Source organism: Hirundo rustica, chromosome 6 (assembly GCF_015227805.2).
Source record: "Hirundo rustica isolate bHirRus1 chromosome 6, bHirRus1.pri.v3, whole genome shotgun sequence".
Classification (NCBI taxonomy): domain Eukaryota; kingdom Metazoa; phylum Chordata; class Aves; order Passeriformes; family Hirundinidae; genus Hirundo; species Hirundo rustica.
Window position 1 is genome coordinate 59,849,143 of NC_053455.1, and position 17,198 is coordinate 59,866,340.

At 51.9% G+C, this 17,198-nt stretch overlaps 1 protein-coding gene across 4 annotated transcripts; it reads right to left on the minus strand.

The window, feature by feature from the left end:
• Nucleotides 1-2,628: 2,628 nt before the first annotated feature.
• Nucleotides 2,629-14,717, minus strand: RAB3IL1 (RAB3A interacting protein like 1). 4 transcript variants are annotated; one of them, XM_040066391.2, is made up of 12 exons: nt 14,520-14,717; nt 11,686-11,920; nt 11,411-11,506; nt 9,992-10,069; nt 9,214-9,429; nt 8,248-8,379; nt 7,383-7,511; nt 7,179-7,291; nt 6,843-6,866; nt 5,440-5,539; nt 4,789-4,855; nt 2,629-4,439 (listed from the first exon to the last, which is right to left on the minus strand). In XM_040066391.2, exons 1-12 carry the CDS (start codon nt 14,528-14,530, stop codon nt 4,357-4,359), a joined length of 1,284 nt encoding a protein of 427 aa, XP_039922325.1. In that variant the 5' UTR covers nt 14,531-14,717; the 3' UTR covers nt 2,629-4,356. The 4 variants fall into 4 exon arrangements, with proteins under 4 accessions (XP_039922325.1, XP_058276964.1, XP_058276965.1 ...); XM_058420981.1 differs by lacking the exon at nt 6,843-6,866; XM_058420982.1 differs by lacking the exon at nt 8,248-8,379 and having other exon boundaries at nt 14,520-14,714.
• Nucleotides 14,718-17,198: the final 2,481 nt, after the last annotated feature.

A 17,198-nucleotide genomic window follows, 5' to 3' on the forward strand; every position in this document is an offset into this window, starting at 1 on the left:
GGGAGCTGTCCTTGAGCCAATCCCAAGGCTACATCTGCCAGGGGGGAGCCTGCAGCCCCAGAGAGGGAGAAGGAACTGGAAGTTAAAAGCTCAGGATGTTCTGCGTGCCCCCATCCCTGGAAGCTCTGTGAGCAGCACAGGACTGAGTGATGGGGTTTGCACTGCAAAGCTTGCTGGGGAACGCCTCCACATTCAGCTTCCTCCTCCCAGCTCCCCTCTCTGGCACAGTCCCATGGGGAGCTGTTTTGGGACTTCTACTCCTGCACAAATGGCTTTTCCATCACTGGAGTCACTTGTAAGTAACCAGATTTGTACCAGTGACTCAGCTTTCCCTGTGCAGATGATGTTTTCTCCTACAAGGGGAATCATCTCGAGATTAAGCCAAACAAAAGCTAAGGAGTACGTTTTCCTTCCTAAACTTTCCCTGCTCCATCATTCCAGCCAGTGCTATCTCATCTCCTGAGCCAGGAAACCACTGGCAGCTCAGGTTTATCACAGAATCCCAGAATGGTTTGGCTTGGAAGGGATCTCAAAGCTCATCTCATTCCAAACCCCTGCCATGGGCCGGGACACCTTCCACTGTCCCAGGCTGCTCCAAACCCCGTCCAACCTGGCCTAAAACACTTCCAGGTATCCAGGGCCTCACCACCCTCACAGGGAAGGATTTCTTCCCAACATCTCATCCAAATCCACCCTCCTTGATTGTAAGGCCACTCCAAAGCCATTTTCCCTTCCTCCCCTCACATCCAGCCCACAACTAGGCTGAGTCTTGTTTTCTCTACATTCCCTTTTCCCTCCTAAATCCACTCCCGAAAGGAGGTGAAACATTCTCTGGAAATTATATAAACCAGCACAAAGTCCAGCTGCCTTCTCAGCCTGACTAAGGTCAACCCTCCAGCTCAGCCCAGCGAGCCTTGCACAAACACGGGAATATTGACATGACAAACAGCAAATCCCACCTCTTGGCTCCCAGCACTGGTGGCACCACTGGGATTTGCTCCTATTAAGAACAGGTTGCCTTGGCAGAGCTGGCCAGCCCCAGCCCTGGGTGCCACGTGCACACTGAGAGTTGTGCCAGGGCATCTGACTTCTTCCTGGCAGGGCCACGCTCCCTGAATGTCCAAAATGACTGGAATTTCCCCATGGCTGGCCCAGCGTCGCCTGCTCCGCAGGGATCCTCACTGCTTTGAGGGATTCACCCGACAGGAAGGCTGGGAAAGCTTGGAAAGTCCTGACTTTTCTGAGGCCAGCTGTTTATCTTCTCTCTTTTCCTTGATTGCAGCTGGAGCAAATAATAATAATAAAAAAACTCTTTCATTTGCTCGTTCCTGGGAACAGGAACCATCCATCTCTGCGGGCGTGTGGGGACGGCCTGACCGGCTGTGCAAAGACAGCCTGATTTACAGCCCTGAGCAAACCTGGAGTAATTCCACAAGCAGGGAAAGGACACAGCCAGCAGACACAGGGAACTGCCAGGAGCAACCAAATCTCTCTGGTCTAAATCCCAGTTTCTCAAATACTAATATCCAAATGCTTAAAAGCACCTCATTGTGCACAACACTAACCTCCACCATCATCCAAATATCCATATATCCCTTTTCTCTCCCAAGCTCCAGAGAAACAGGGATGAAAACAAAATCAAGCAAGTCAAACACGTCTATTAAAGCAGATTTTTGAACTCCCGTCCTTTTGAAGCTCTTTGTTTTGGCCCAGGACAGGCTGGCAGACCCTCTGTGGGGGCAAATAGATGCAAGAAAGATTACAGGAGGTACCAGAAGACCCAGGAACTCTGCTCAAACTCTGGTTTATTTGTGAGGGGAAAAACAGCAGGAAAGTTCTGGTGGAAGAGGTTGGGAATAGAGGACATGATGTCTCTTCTGACACATTAGAAGTTTAGGAGCCAACAGCACAGGGAAGTTTCTGACAGCGATCCCTGCTGACATTACTCCGAAAGACACAGACACTGCAAAACACTCCCAGTCTCTCACCTTATCATCCCTTACAGAAATCCAAATCCTTCCTTTCCTTTCCATTCTCCAGCTGCCCAATTCCCTCTCCCAGCAGCACAGGGAAGCTGCAGGGAGGGTCAGAAGCGGGTGGGACCTGGAGATGCTCCATTCTCCCAGGGAAGACAGGGAGGGAATGAGGGAGGGAGGATAATCCCTGCCTGGGCTGCCTGTGCCCTCTCGTGGCTGCCTGACTGTGCTGCACAACCAGATTCTTGCGTGGGTTTTTTTTTTTTAATAGAAAATGAAGTTAAATCCCTTTCTGTACACAGCTCTCCCACTGTCATCTCCCAGAGGGGATGAGATCTTCCATGATAATATGCAGAGCCTGGCAGGGAGGAGAGCAAGTGGTTTTAGTGAAAGCAGAGCGACCCAAAAGCTCTGCCTGCTGAAAAGGGAGAGACTGATGAGGAAAGAGGAAGGAAGCAGATCCTCCAATTCCCCAGCACCCCTGCAGTGCTTCAAGCCAGCAAATTAAAGGAGACACAACCGAGCAGGAGAAGCCTCAGCTCCCCTCAAGAAGAACATGTACCTGCTCTGATGAATAAAAGCATCCCAAACCCCATCCTATAGGCATTTCTCTTGCATCCCCAGCACCCCAATCCTCCAGCTCCAACCAGGCTTATAGAGGTTAATAGCAAATGTTTATTTTCCTTTATGAAAGAGCAGGGTGCAACCATCCCGCGGCTAACGGAGTGATTTCATTTTCCTTCACCAATTGTTCTCTCTGCTTCATTTGAAATGCAAGACAACCTCAGACAAGGCATTGCTGCAGTTCCTTCTGTCTCAAAGTGCTTTTTGACGTGACACCGAAGGGGGGAAAAAAAAATCCCACAAATGAAAATATCTCTGACCCAGAGAGATCATCTCATTCCCCGTGCTGCGATGTTTGTGCAGTGTAGCAGCTCTCAGGAAGACATGGAGAGATCAAAAGGACAGGGGGAAGAGATGCAGGGAGAAATTCCAGAGGTGGAATTCACCTGAGCTGAAATCCACAGCCAGGGAAACCAAAGCTGTGTTATTTCTCTCCCCACTAGACAAAATCCAGCAGCTTGGCAGAAGAAAAATCGAGTTCCTACTGTAATATCCTTCAGGAGAGGATGGAATTATGCAGCTGAGGGTGGTAGAGGGACAGGGTGACAAGCCTGTCAGAAGTGAAATCCCCAGAATGGGTGATGACTGAGCTGATTCCAGAGTCACTGAAAAAAACACTAAATTAGCTACAAAATACTGTCATGGCTTCAATAAACCTGGGTCTGAGTTCAGGATGTGTCAGGCCTGTGCATTCCTGCAGCTCCAGCAACATCCCTCCCTCCCAGCACATTTTGGGGCAGCCCCCATGTGCACACACAGAGGTCTCAGATTCCCCCACCAGGGAATGGCAGCCCAGGAAAAGTTGTGATTCCCAGTGGATGGGCATCTCCAAATCTGATGTAACACCAGGAAGGAATCTGGGCTTTGGGCATGCTTCTCCTGGAGACACAAAGAACCCAACCTGGGAACATGGGTTCTGCCTGAAGAGTGGGAACAGGACTGCCCAAAGCTGCCTCAAGAGCAGGAACAGCTCCAGGGCTTGTTTGTGGGTGAGGTTCATACCAGGGACTGTCACAGGCTCCTGCATCTGCCTCTGACAACTGCAGCAGATCCCCTAGTCCAGAGGGAAAAAAATCTTGCAGCCAGCTGGGAGTTAGGGAATTTCCCTGCTCCCTTTCTTCTGCTGGAGGCCCCAGGTGCACAGCTCCAGCCATTCCCCAGCCTGCACAACCCAGTGCCAAACATCCAGCTAAAAACAGGAACAAATCCTTCTTTGTGACTCTGCTGGCAACAAGCTTCTCTTGCAGGCTCCTTGAAAAGGAACAAGGAAGTACTTGGAAACAAACTGTTCAGGATCATTGTGCTCTGCTGGCATTTTCAGGGCTGCTGTGGTCAGCAGGACCTCGGGGACAGCACCCTCCATCCCAAATAAACAAGTGGAACAGACAGCCAGCATCTGTCCTGACGGGCTGGCTCGCAAGGAAGGTCCGGAATTCCCACCCTGCACAGGCCTGGCCTTGGGTTATGCCAGGCTGCATATAAAAACAAAAGGTTTAAAAAAGAACGGGTATACACTGCATATAGGAGACTCCAGAGTCCATGGGTGGCCATCCTGGAGCAGCCAGGGCCAGCCCAGCTCCAGGGGCAGCGTGGCAGCTGCATTCCAGTCACACCTGAATGAGTGGGACAGCTGAAGGTGGAACTTGTGCCTCTTGCTCCTTGCTCCAGGCAGAGGGAAGGTGGGAGGGAGCAGGACAGGCACTGCACCCCAAACCCTTCCTCCAGGAGCACTTTGCTTCCACGCTCAGGGCTCTGCTTACATCTCGCTGGGATAAAATCCAAGTTTGGCCAGAGACATCTCCCTCCGGAGCCGCATGACCTCCCAGTACATCAGCTCCACTGCAAAGCACAACGGGGGCAGAGAAGGGGGAAAAACCACCAAAAAATCAGTGAGGAGGGCACAGCTGGCCAGCAGCTCCTGCTCTGCTGTGCTCCCAGCATTCCCAAAGGGGAGGGAAGCAGGACATGCCCATCAGGTCACCCCTCGTCAGCTCCACCCCAGAGCAAAGCTCCCAGGAAGCTGATACGCAAGGAAGAGATGCTCCACTCCTCCCCTCGTGCTTTCTTTTGTTTTATCTGCTTCTCAAAGACACCCCCAGCTGGCCCCACTCCTGTCACTCCAAACAGCTCCTTCCCAATTCCTCCCAGTTGATTCCACAGAGAGCATCCCACTGGAGCCAGCTCTTACCATCCTGCCTCACCAGGCCTTGCTGGATATAACGGATGTAGGTGAAGAAGTTGCACACTGCTGTGATCTGAGTGACAGAGGAAGGGAAAAAAAGGAACAAAGATTTGAGACGTTACTTTGGTGCAAGTAACGAAAATGAGTCAAACCTGCGCACAAAAAACAACTTTTTGTGGGATCAGCTCTTCAAAACTGCAGCTCAGGAAAGAATTAACTTCTAAAATCCTCCACTGACCAAGAGCCTCAACAGCAACATTAACAAATGATCCACATTCTCCCTCCCCTTCACAGAAAGGACAGTTTGTTCCCACAGCCAGGCACAGATCTGACTGGAACAGCAACAGCCTCTAAAGAGCAGAAAATTATTGTGTTTTACAAAGGGGGATTAAATAATAACAATAAAGCCAAACAATCAAAGCTCTTTACTGATAAGAAATCGTGGAAAGTGAACACACTGAAGGTTATCTGAAAGCAGAAGGAAGAGCTGGATCTGCCCCCTAATCATCATCAACTAAGAGCCACCTCAGCCTCAGGAACAACCTCAAATCCCACAGTTTTTCCTCAGTTCCAGGGCTGACCCTCAGGAACTCATCCACTGCAGGGCATGGAATAATTTTGGAAGGTCAAGGCACCCTGGGGAGGTGAAGGACTCACCCTGGCCCTGCAGGAAGGGGAAATGTAATAGTAACTTCCAGAATCCCCGAGCATGATCCGGTGCTTGCAGGTCCTGGGGAGGCCACTGAGAGCACATTTCCTGCAGGAAAAGGGAAAAGCACTTCAGCAATCCCATGGAACAGCACAGATCCAGCAATTCAGCCACCTGGAGAGATGGAAGTGAGAGATCAGAAGCCACTCCTGGGCCAGGCAGTGTGAAGGAAAAAAAAAAAACCAAAACCAACAAAAAAAACCCCAAATCCTGGGCTGATATTCTTTTGCTCCTGGAAATATTCAATAAATAGCAAGTTTAGGATACTTTAGGTGAAAGCACCTTCTCCCTGACACACAGCCCCAGAAGAAACCACAGGAAACATTAAAGAGCTAAGGCTGGAGCCGAGCACAACCAATGTCCCCTGGTCTCTGCACATGTCCCCCACATTCCTGGGCAGGCTCAGGTGTATCAGCTTTCCTGGCTGAGATGTAATCACGCTGTCTGGGCACCAAAGCTGGCCTGAAAACAGGTAAAATCCAGCACTCAAGCAGAATTTGCACATACCAAGAACTGAAAACAAGCCAACCCCTCCTTGGGCAGACAAAGGAGTTTGGCTTCCCAATTTTGAGATTTCAGAGGGTAAAAACAGCCTTTTCCAAACAATCATCAGCAAGGAGTGCAGCATTCCTGTATTTTCTTCCCTTTTCTCCTGCTATCTGCACGGCAGATTATCCCCACAACCACTTTAAGCAATAAAGCAGAATTTTCACAGTTATCACCACATTCCTCAGGGACTCAGAAGGAAGAGGAACATCACTCCCAAACTGCAAAAAAACTTCTCTGGGAAGCCACAGGAGGTGACAGCAGAGGGGAGCAGAGAACTCCTGGGCTTGCCCCTGGGCTTGTTTTCCACTGCTCTCAAGGGAAACATTAGCCAAGAGTGGAAGCATGGGTTCCAAGTGTCCTGATGCAAGGAGAAGTAATCATTGACCAGATATTAACACAACTTGAGGAGATTAAATTCCCAGGAGGTGCAGGATGACCAAAACCTTTGTAAACAAGATACCTGTAAGGAGCCACATATTTGAGCATTGCAACATCCTGGAAAAGAGTGACTCTCCCTTGATTGGTACCACTTAGCTGTGGTGTAAAACCACAGCAAATCGCAACCAAGCTAACCAAAATTGCCATAAAAATCAGCGTTTTGCATCTGGGGAAAAAAGGGAACAAAGTCCTTTTGGGTCTTTTATGAGTTCCTTCCCATCCTGCCTGGGTGGAAATTAAACAGGGTTAAAGAGTTAGGTCAGCTCAGCAAAAGCCTCCAAGCTGCCACATGGCGCTGAGTTAGTGACTTGTTAATGCTCCAGGGACCTTTGATCACCGGCTGAACAATAAATATTTCACTTACGTTAGGATTTGTGACCGGAAGCCACTGCGAAGACAAAAAAATATTTTTAAAAAAAATCAAAAGGAAACTTGATAAGGATAAACACAGGCTGGGTCGTTAGGGGAATAATTTGCAGGAGAGCGGCAGGAAACCTGCACGTCCCTTCTGTCACGGGGACACCTTGGAAGGTAAGAAAGGACTTAAATTTAACATCTGAATAAAATCCCTCCTCTTTGCTTGGAATATCACATCACTCCTGCTAGTGTGAGGTGGCTCCAAGCTGCCTGTCACCCCACTCCGTGACAGGGGACAAACCAGCAGCAAGGAGGGGACAAGGCAGAGAGACACAGTCCTTACTTGGGGCCACCACACTCTTCTGCTGCCACCTTGCCCACGGGGACAGTCTGGGAAGCCACTGGCTCGATGGTGAGGGTGTTCTGCTCCACAGCCACTCGCACCAGCTCCGACAGCTGCAGCAAAACGAGGAGGGAGAGCGGGAATGAATTCCAGGAAGGTTAACGCTCCAGAGCTGCCAGCTGCTCATGCTTTTCCAGCACTCACCTCCTGCTTGGTGAAGTCCAGACAAGGTCCTACATCTTCTCGGTAAATTCTGTCCAGGAAGGAGCAGGATTTGTCCAAAGTTGGAGATTCTTTCCAGGCCTGGAACTCGGCAAATAAAATGGAGTCGACCTGCAGTGAATGTCCAAGGGGAAGGGGAAGAGGGAGGAATACCACATCAGAAGGTACCTGTTACTATGCAGGAAACCCATGAAACATCTGCTCTGGCATCTGAGAGGCTCAGACACCATGGAAGTATCTGAGGGAAGCTGCCTGGTTCCAAGGATGTCTCATTTGCCACTTGGCAGCAGATCTGTGTGTCAGAGAGGCACAGCCACCCTGGGCTGTGTGTGCCAGAAGCCTGCAGGCACCTCTCTATCTCATTTTCCTCCAGGAGGCCTCCTGTGGCTTCAGGAAAGCCACCACACAACCACTGACAGATGAAGTGCACGCTCAACCCGTGGCAGGAATGATGAGAGCAGCTGAGGAGCAATAGGAGACTCTGTGGGATCTGGCATTTAAATCCCAGATGGATCACTGGGCAAAGCACCAACATGACTGACAGAGCAGCTCCTTACAAGCCCAACAAAAGCTTCTGAAAGGAAAAAATAAAACTAAGCTGAGCAACGCAAAGGACGTGAGTGAATGCAGCTGGAAAAGTCCAGATTCCAGCACATCCCCTCTGTGCCACGGAGACGGCTCACCTGGGACCAGCAACAGCTTCAGAGCCACAAGATGGAAAAACAAATGGAGAAAAACAAAATGAAAGAAAAAAAATAAATGGAGATTAGCATACAAGGAAGCTGGAACTGAAAGGCTGGAAGCGTGAGAGGCAGGTGTGTCCCACCCGCTCCCAGAGGTTGGTTACCTGCCGTGAGGAGGAGGAGGAGGAGGAGGAAGCATCTGCTCCCAGGGCCTGCCAGCCTGGCTCATAGGTGATGTGGATAGCCTTCCCAGGGAGGATGCAAAGGAGCAGGGAGAGGAGAGCAGGGAAACCAGACTTGGAGGGCAGAGGGAGAGACAGACAGCGAAGGAAGAGGTTTAGAGAGACAGGCAAAGAGGGAGGTAAAAAACACGAGACACGGAGAAAGGCTCAAGTCCTCCCCTGCAGGAACTGAGCGTGGTCCTCAAGGCACCACAGGGTCACAAGCCACATCTTTAGACTTCAGCTTGAGGTGCAAAAAGGGAACCATTTTTAGGCTCAGTTTTAGATCTTTCCCACAGAGCACCAACTCTCTGAATGCCAGGTTCCCTTTTATTGCCTCTCACATAAGGATTCTGAGGGACAAAAACTATCCCATCCTTGACACATAACACTGGGCACTCTGGAGGCTGAGCCCTGAAATTTGAAACTCCAGGAGATCTGCACCCTGTGGAAGTTGCCTCCATGAAGAAATGACAGATCCAAATCTTTAACAAGCCTTTGCGTTCCCTCAACAATTCTTCACGACACAGGCCACAGTTCCAAAAAAATCACTAGTGAGACATATTCCCCCACCTCATCCTTCTTCAGTCTCATTTTTCCTGACCAAGTGCCTCCTATTTGCTTCCCAGGACAGCTGTGTTCACATCTGTCTAACAGAACTGGCTTCTGCTCAGCAGCTCTCCATATCCGCTCACAGCACTGGCACCCCCTGGATCTGCCCCTCAGCGACCCCTCGGCTGCTTCCTGTCCCGACAAAGAGGAAATCCCCACAAAAGGAAACCCTCCAGCACCTGCCTCAGCACAAATTTAGGGAACAAGGCACAAACAGCTGCTCAGTGAGACCACAGAGCTCTGTGGGAAGCCCGAGCAGCGGCTCCGAGGCCGGTGCAGCGAACGTCCCTGACCCACCTCTTTGCATTCCCGGCTGACAGGCTCGGGAGCCACGCCGTGGCTGGCAGCTGACACCATGGCACTGCTGGTGCTCTTGTTCCTCCCATGGCCCTTCCTGAAGCCAGCTTTGGAAGGGCTCTGCAGCTGAGGGTGCAGCTCGCGGTTGGGGGAGGACGGTGTGGATGTGATCACCAGCGTCTTGAGGGCTGTCACCTCTGCCTGCAGCATGTCAATCTGGGGACACAGGCAAGAGTCACCCTCAGCACCTGCTGGGCTCTATTTGCTGCACCCCATCGAACACTGAAACCATATGGGAGCAGCGACAAGCCCAGCCATGAAGCTTCTTCCCATCCTCCCAGTGCCACCATCATTCAGAATTTTAAACTGTTTGGGAATCTACCCCTTTTGCCCCAGGCTCTCTTCAGAATCAGTAACTCCGAAGAAATTTCTCTCTCCTCAAGATGGTGCCATTAGAGCAGGCCTGTGGTGCAGCCGTGTCAGGAAATTCCAACTCCCCAGGTCCCTCCTGCTCTATCCCTCCGTCCCAGAGCTGTGACAATTAAACTCATTATTTCTCTGTGGATCCATTTCCCGAATGAGAGCTGAATCGGCAGGAGACTGCAAGGATGTCTGTGAGAGGCCTTTTCCCTCTCACTCAAGTGTCTGCTGGAAAAGGAGCAGAACATCTCAGAGAGATGAAGCTGCACTTCACTCTGCTCAGCCAGCAAACAGCCCTGTGGCCAGGCTGGGTAGAGATGCCATCATATCAACCCCAAAAATAAAGTCACTCACTCACCTTGCCCCGGGCCTCCCTGAGCTGTTTCTCTGCCGCAGCCTGTTTGGTGTTGGCTTCTCTCACCATCTTGTGGGCTTCCTGCACCAGAGAGAGTTTCAATCCACCTGCTGCACCCCAGCTCACAGAGCCAACAAGGCAGGTCACAAATATGCCACATCACATGTGCCAGGCAAGGGGACAGATGTCCCTGCCACATCTAGGGGGTTTGTTCCTCAGCTGGGCAGAGCCTTCCCTCAGAATTTCCCAGAAAAGGCTCCCAGCACCAGAGCCTGGAGTGCATCCCCTTTCCAGGAGTGTAGCTGGCCAAGTTAAGGAGTTTAGCTAGCCAAGGTCATCTCTCACTGACAGAGGCTGCTGAGAAGAATGCCAGAAGCAAGAGCTTGCCTTTCCTTGCCTTTGGGAATTGCTTTAACATTTAGAACCCAACAGCTCAGCGACTCCAACCTCACCTCAGCCTGGCTCCTGCAGTCACTGCAGCCTTGTTGGGTGATCCCTGCACTGATTCCTGACCCTGACTGCTGCTGGTGGCTCTGATCCTGATCCAGACTCGCTGATCCAAATCTTGGTGAGGGCATTGCTCTTGCCTGCCTTGTTATTGCACTTTGCCTCCCACGTCCCTTTTGGAGCAGCTGGTCCCCACTGCCCCAGCTGTGACACAGCAGGACCTGGAGCTCAGGTGGGGACCAGATGTGGAAACTGCCTTAGAAGCTTCTCCCACAGGAAGAGAGGAGTGGGATGAAGCCCAGCTGGGGCCTCCCTAAAACCTGGAAGCAGCATCTGGCCAAGACCACCAAAGAGAAGAAGGGGACAGCACTTGGCTACATGATCTCCAAGATCACCCTGTGCTCAGGCAGCCAGAATTTTGGGAAGGGGGTCTCACAGCCCTGTGTTTCAAAGGCACAGATGGGCTCTAGCTTTTCTCATCATCCAGACATTAGAGCTGCTGGTGAATGGGATTTTGCTGGGATACAGCTTGGCAAGAATCACATTACAACAAAAAACAAAACAAAACCAACAGGCCTGGACAGTCACTGAAGCTGAGTGGATGAGGACATCCAGCATGGTCACACCCCCAGCAAGGGCTGGGATGAGCCAAGGAATCATCTCTATTACACAGCAGACTACAGAGCAGGCATGGAGAGGGACAGGGAGCTGTGCTTGGCTCCAGCTCCAGGCATTCCCACATTTTGGAACCATAACTTCTGTGCTCTTTATGTCACCCCACAGCTGCTTAAAGGGAAAGAAATCCAGGTAAAGGCTCTACCTGCAGCCACCTCTGCTTCTCCAAACGGGAAAGAATAACGGGGCAGAGGAGGAAATTGTGGGAGGAGATGGCTGGAAGTCCATGGAAAGCCTGTCTTAAAGGAGCTGGATGTAAGCTTAGCTGAAGAAATGATGGGAAAAGGAAGAGGGTGGTACCTCAAACAGGCTGGCTGTTAACTCCTCCAGTTCCTGCTCCAGCTGTTCCCTCACTTTTGACAATCTCTCACATTCTTTGTCCTTGAGCTTCAGCTCCTGCAGAGGAAATGGAGAGGGATAGGAATGCCCTGCCCCAGCCTGTCAATCACAGCCCTTCCTCCCCAGCCAAGCACCTGATCCCTGACCCAAGGCCCCTGTCACCACCTCTAGGAAAGCCCCCCCTGCTCCAACCTGTGCCACCCTCCCCAGGAGCTCCCAAACACCCTGGGGCTCACCTTCTGTGCTTTGTGCAGCTCATCTCTCAGGAACTCCGAGCCCTTTTCCCGGATCTCCACCGAGGAGCTGCGCAGCCGGGACATGTTGAGGTGCTCCGTGGACTGGGGTTCCTGCACACCTCCAGCATCCTGGCATCCACTCTCTGGCTCCTCCTTGTCGCCTTTGGATGGCATCAGGGGCTTCCAGTGGCCCACAGCGGGTGGATTCTGGCTCTCTTCCTCAAAACTGACCTGGCTGTGGGGTAACAGCGCGGGGAAAATGAGTGTAGGGGCGATGCAGAGCCTTCCTCCAACACTCACAACACATCCAGGCACAGGCAGTGGGAATGAGGCAGGAAGGGTGATGGGGGAGAATTTGGGCAGCAACAGCTGCACCTGCTCCTTTGCCCTGCATCCTTGTGGAAGCGCTTTACCTTTTTGGCAGCCTGTGCTTATTAACTCAGGAGAAGACAGGAGAACTAAGGACAGCTCCTCCAGGGATCCCATCCTCACCTGCTGTCCAAGAGAAACACCCTGCAAATGGATTTTTAGGATTCCAGGATACACCCTGTAGACCTAAGGTCAGACTTCCCAACTGAAGTAGCGCAAAAAAGGAACACAGCTTTCCCCTTTCTATTATAAAGACCCCAATCCCCTCCACTGCCCAATTCAGCCTTCCTCTGCCCCCTGCACCTGCTTCAGAAGGAAAAAAAACCCCTATTTTTAACCAATTTTCCCACCTATTTCCCACTGAAACCCTCCACAGAGCTGTCTAAACCAGTGTATTTTCCCCAAGCTGGGTCAAAGCCCTGTTTTTTAGTTTCAGTAGCCAGCAGGCAGAGATATCCTAGAAAGAAGAAACCAGAAGAGTCACCCAGGACACTGCACCCCGGTGCTCAGTAGGGCTCTGTCAACTCCCAAATTAACAGAGAGGCTGGAGAAGTTTTAGGAATGGAAAACCCTCCATGTAGTGCCCTCCATGTAGGGCACTCCTGTCACTGCAGTGTTTGCATTTCTCCTCTTCCTCATCGAGCTCTCCCCTTGGAATCTCCCTCCATTTGAAGGCAGGGGCAGCGTGTCCAAGGCTTCCCCACGTGGAAGGTTTCTATCCTGCCCAGACACGGACACTGCCCTGCAGATTAACCTGCTGCTGCTTATCTCTGGCTCACAAGCCCTGGCTAAGCTCTGCTGACCTTCTCTTTGTGCACCTCCTCCCACACTCCTGGACGCTGCTCCTTGCCCACCACCTCCTCCTGCAGAGCAGCCATCACCTCTTTTTGCTCAGGTTCACTTTTTCCTCTTCTCTTTGCCCCATCTCAGTGTTTTCCTCTCCTGCATTCCAACCAGGCCATGCTCCTTCCCCTTACTCTGACTCCACACAGGCTGGGCTTATCTCCTCAGTCCCAGAGTGTCCTATCATGTTTTCCACCCTAATTTCTCCCTTTCTGTACCCCACAAGCAGTCCAAGACCAACAGCTGTCCACAGGCACCTTCCAAAGAGGGAACAAAGCAGCAGGTCCCAGTTAAACCAGCTCAGGTACCACAGGAAAGCATGTGGAAAAGCACATGTGGAGAACTCCCTGAACACCGGGAAGAAATCACACCAGAAAGGAGCAAGGAAACCAGAGCACAGACAAAAATAACAAATAAAAGAAGTAGCAAGGAAAAGGAACATTTCACCAGTCTACCAATACGAATACACTTAATCTAGCCCACAGGAAGAAAAAAAAAAGTTGTTCCTTTATGAGTCTCTAATTCTCAGATGAAAGTTGCCTCAGGAGACAGAAATTTCAGTGTATTTCCACACACTACGGAAGAAAACTGGAGGATATGGAGGAATTAAACAGTCCCACCCACACTCTGTAATGCCAAAAACATATCCTGGAAAATGATCTGTGATGGAATAGCTCATTCCTTCTCCGCACTGTGCAACCAGAATCCCTATGGAAGCCTTGGCTATGCTGGATTCTGCTCAGTGTCCAGGTGGGGCTCTGAAATCCAAGCCCACAGACCAAAGGACCATCACAAACACTGCCTCTCTTGCTGACTGGTGGCTAGCTGCCTTTCCAGCAAAAATGGATCATATCTTAAGCGTCACACACAGACACAAGAAATGCAAACGTACCAAAAAAAAAAAAAAAAAAAAAAAAAAAAAAAATCCCCAACACCCCACAACGTTCTACAGTTGGTTTCTGTAGAAAAAGCAAAAAAATGTGCAGGATCTGCACTTTTTCCAGCGGGCCCCACATGTTTCCTGCAGCGCTGATCCGACGGGGTTGTTTCCCGTGCAAGCAGCCTCCGGCTCTCTCCAGGTTAAACTCTTACCAGCAGGTTTGGGAGCAGGGCCTGACTTTTCCATCCCCGCCGGGATGGATGCCTGAGCTGCCCCGCCATGGACCAGCATCAGCCCAGGGCAGCTCAGCATCCCATGTGTGCTCAGCATCATCCCTCACGCGTTTGGCAAAGCATCCGGCAGTGATTTATATTTTTATGTTATATTACAGCAGAACACACACTGGTGTTTCTTGTCTTTGCCTCAGCAATAAAACGCCAAGTCCTGTGTCTGGGAGTGCTGCCGTCTCCTTATTCCATCTCCTTACTTTCCTTCCACGTAACTTCTTCCTTGTGAGGGTGATGGAATGGATTTCCCAGAGAAGCCATCCCCATCCCTGGAAATGTCCACGCCAGATCGGACAAAGCTTGGAGCAACCCGGTCTAGTGGAAGGCGTCCTTGCCCGTGGCAGGAGAGGTTGAACTTTAAGAGCCCTTCCAAAACAAACCGCTCCAGGATTCTACGGAGACACAGAGCCCCGGCACACGGACGCCACTCCTCCCCCGTCCGGACCCGCACCTACCCCCGCAACATCGCTGGGTCCCGCTGCTGCTGATGCCGCTCACGGCGGAGGCGCGCCCGTCGCCACCCCCATGGCCGGGGCAGCCGCACCGGGAGCGGGAGCCGAGCCCGGGGGAGAAGCCGGAGAGAAAAGCGGAGACGCGCCCGGAGAAGCCACAGCCGTGCCCGGCGGAGGCAAAAGCGGAGCCCGAGCGGCCGCGGCCCCGCCGCCCACGTGATGCGGGCGCGGCTGCGCCCTGAGCGCCGCCGGGGCCCCGAGGGGCCGCTCTGCCGGCACCGCCACGGGCACCACGGCCCGGAGCCGGGAATTACCGGGCTTCGTCACCCGTCCGCTCAGCGCCGGGCAGTGAGGAGGTGAAAGGAAGCGTCCGACACCCGTCCCTCCGCTCCGCTGTTCGTCCTCGGCTCGGAATCGCTCCTGGCTTCCTCCGCCTCCTTCCCGACAGCGGGATGGGGAATGGGGGCTGCTGCCTCTGCTGCTCCTTCTTCCTCAAGAGGGGGATGCCTCACACTCCGCCCCTGTTCCAGCGTGAGGTTCCTCCCACGGGAGAAATCATCCTTCTCCAGGGAGTTCTTCATGCGCTGCCCCAGCGTGGATCCCTTCCACAGGATGAGGCAGCTCCAGCGTGGGCTCCTCTCTCCGCATGTCCTGCTCCGGCACAGGCTCCCTGTGGGGTCACAGCCTCCTTCGGGCATGTCTCTGCTCCAGCGTGGGCTCCTCCATGGGCTGCAGGTGGATCTCTGCTTCCCTGTAGCCCCCCACTACCAAAACGGTGCCACACAGAGCCAATATGGAGGGGAAACCTGGGATGTAAACGCAGGAAGATGGAGGGATGGGGGAAATAAGGCTGCTGCTGATTGTCCAGGGTTTTTATACTTCAAGGGGAGCACTGGGCCTGGAACCCAACAGGCAAACCACTCCTGCTGTCACCCCTGTCCCACAGCGGATCCCATTGCCACCTGTGGATTGACGGCATTGGAATTTTGAACCAAAACCTGCTCCTGCCCTCAGAGAATATTTCCCATCACATCCTACCTTGCCACTGCCCTAGGCTTCCCTCCAGGCAGCCGTGTGCCTTTGGAGCCTTCACACACAGCAGCAGCTCCCTCCCTGCTCTCGGCTTGTTCATCCTCTGCCTCTGGGACAGACCCAGCACCAGAGGCACAAGAGTCAGACATGGTGATCGTCGTCTCCACTGCAGGATTTCGCTGTGGATACCACACAGGGAGCAATTCTCTGTCCCAGCATCTCCTGGGTGTCCGTGTCACCTCCAGTCCTGCCCTGCCTCATGCCTGGGATCCATGGGGACAGCACGGGCCAAGCCCATGCTCTGAAATCTGGGAACGGAGTGTCCGGGATGTTTGTGTCTCTGGCTGCAACCTTTGCTATCTTCAGGGAACTTTTGGGAGGAGGTGAAAGATCTTCAGCTCTGCAAAGCAGCACCAGAAGTAATTAGTCTTTGTAATTATTAACTCCCAAGGCTTGGCCGGCAGTGACAGAAGGTCCTTGGATTAGAAAGGTAGAAGTGCTTCCAGGAGCCAACAAAGGCAGGAAGGATGAGAACTGATAGTGCTGACAGGAAGTTTTGAGAGCGATGTGCTGGAGATGCTGAATCCCAGCCACTTGAAAAAGTAACTTGTCACAAGGGGGAGAGTGGCATGTGCTCCCCTCTTCTGCCCAGAAGAGAGGCAGGAAAGGAAAGGAAAAAGGAGAAAGGGAAAGGGGAAATAAAAGGAAGGGAAATGGCAAGAAAGAAAAGGAGAAAGGGAAAGAGGGAAGAAGGGAGGAGAAGAAAAAGCCAGACAGAAGCTGGGAAGGGAAGGAAGAACAGGGATTATCTTTGAGTTTGGAAAGCAGGATCTGACGTGCTGATAGCCCTTACCCAGCAAACTCAAACCGGATGTTGTTGCCATGGAAAGGAGAACAAATAGCCTAAAACTCCAGGCTCCATCCACCCCCTCCTGACTGGCTCCTCGGCTGTGCCACATGTTTGCAAAGGCTGCAGCAAGGCTCCTCTGGGGTCTCTGATTTCCAGCACCAGCACATTTGAATCTCCCTTTGGCACCTAGTCCCCACAATTCCTAAGGCAAGAGAAGAGGGACCTCACTAAGGACCCCTTCCTCATTTTCATGCTGTACACACTGAACTGTGCAACATCAGAGTAGTGAAAGTGAGAGATTTGTCACCATCCAAGCCCCTAAAAGCAAAATGCAAAGGTCAGATGGAGCTTGGCACAGGGACAGGCAATCCCAGCTCCCAGAGTGGCACAGAATTAGTGAGGAATTCTGCAGCATAAGGGGAATAAGCCTGGGGAGTCCTCACAAAAGTGCTGGTGACGGCATCCTCTTCAAGCATTTCTGTCCAGTTCCAACCTCTGAGTAAATACTGTCCATGAAAAACAGCATCTCCCCAGGCACTTCCCACTTCAATTTTTTAAAAATTATATCAGATTCCAAGGAAGAATATAATTTGGAGAGACACCTCTGATGCCAGCTGCCTCTGTGTCTATCCCAGCATTGAAACTGGAGAAGGGAAAGGGATTTCACCAAGCTTTGGGACCTACTGTCCCTAAAAACACTTACTATTCCCTGGGAGAGAGCAAGGAGGGCACTGTGCCTTTCCCAGCCAGCTGCTGCTAACTCAGCATTGAGAGTGGCCCTTTGGCATTCCCAAAACAGG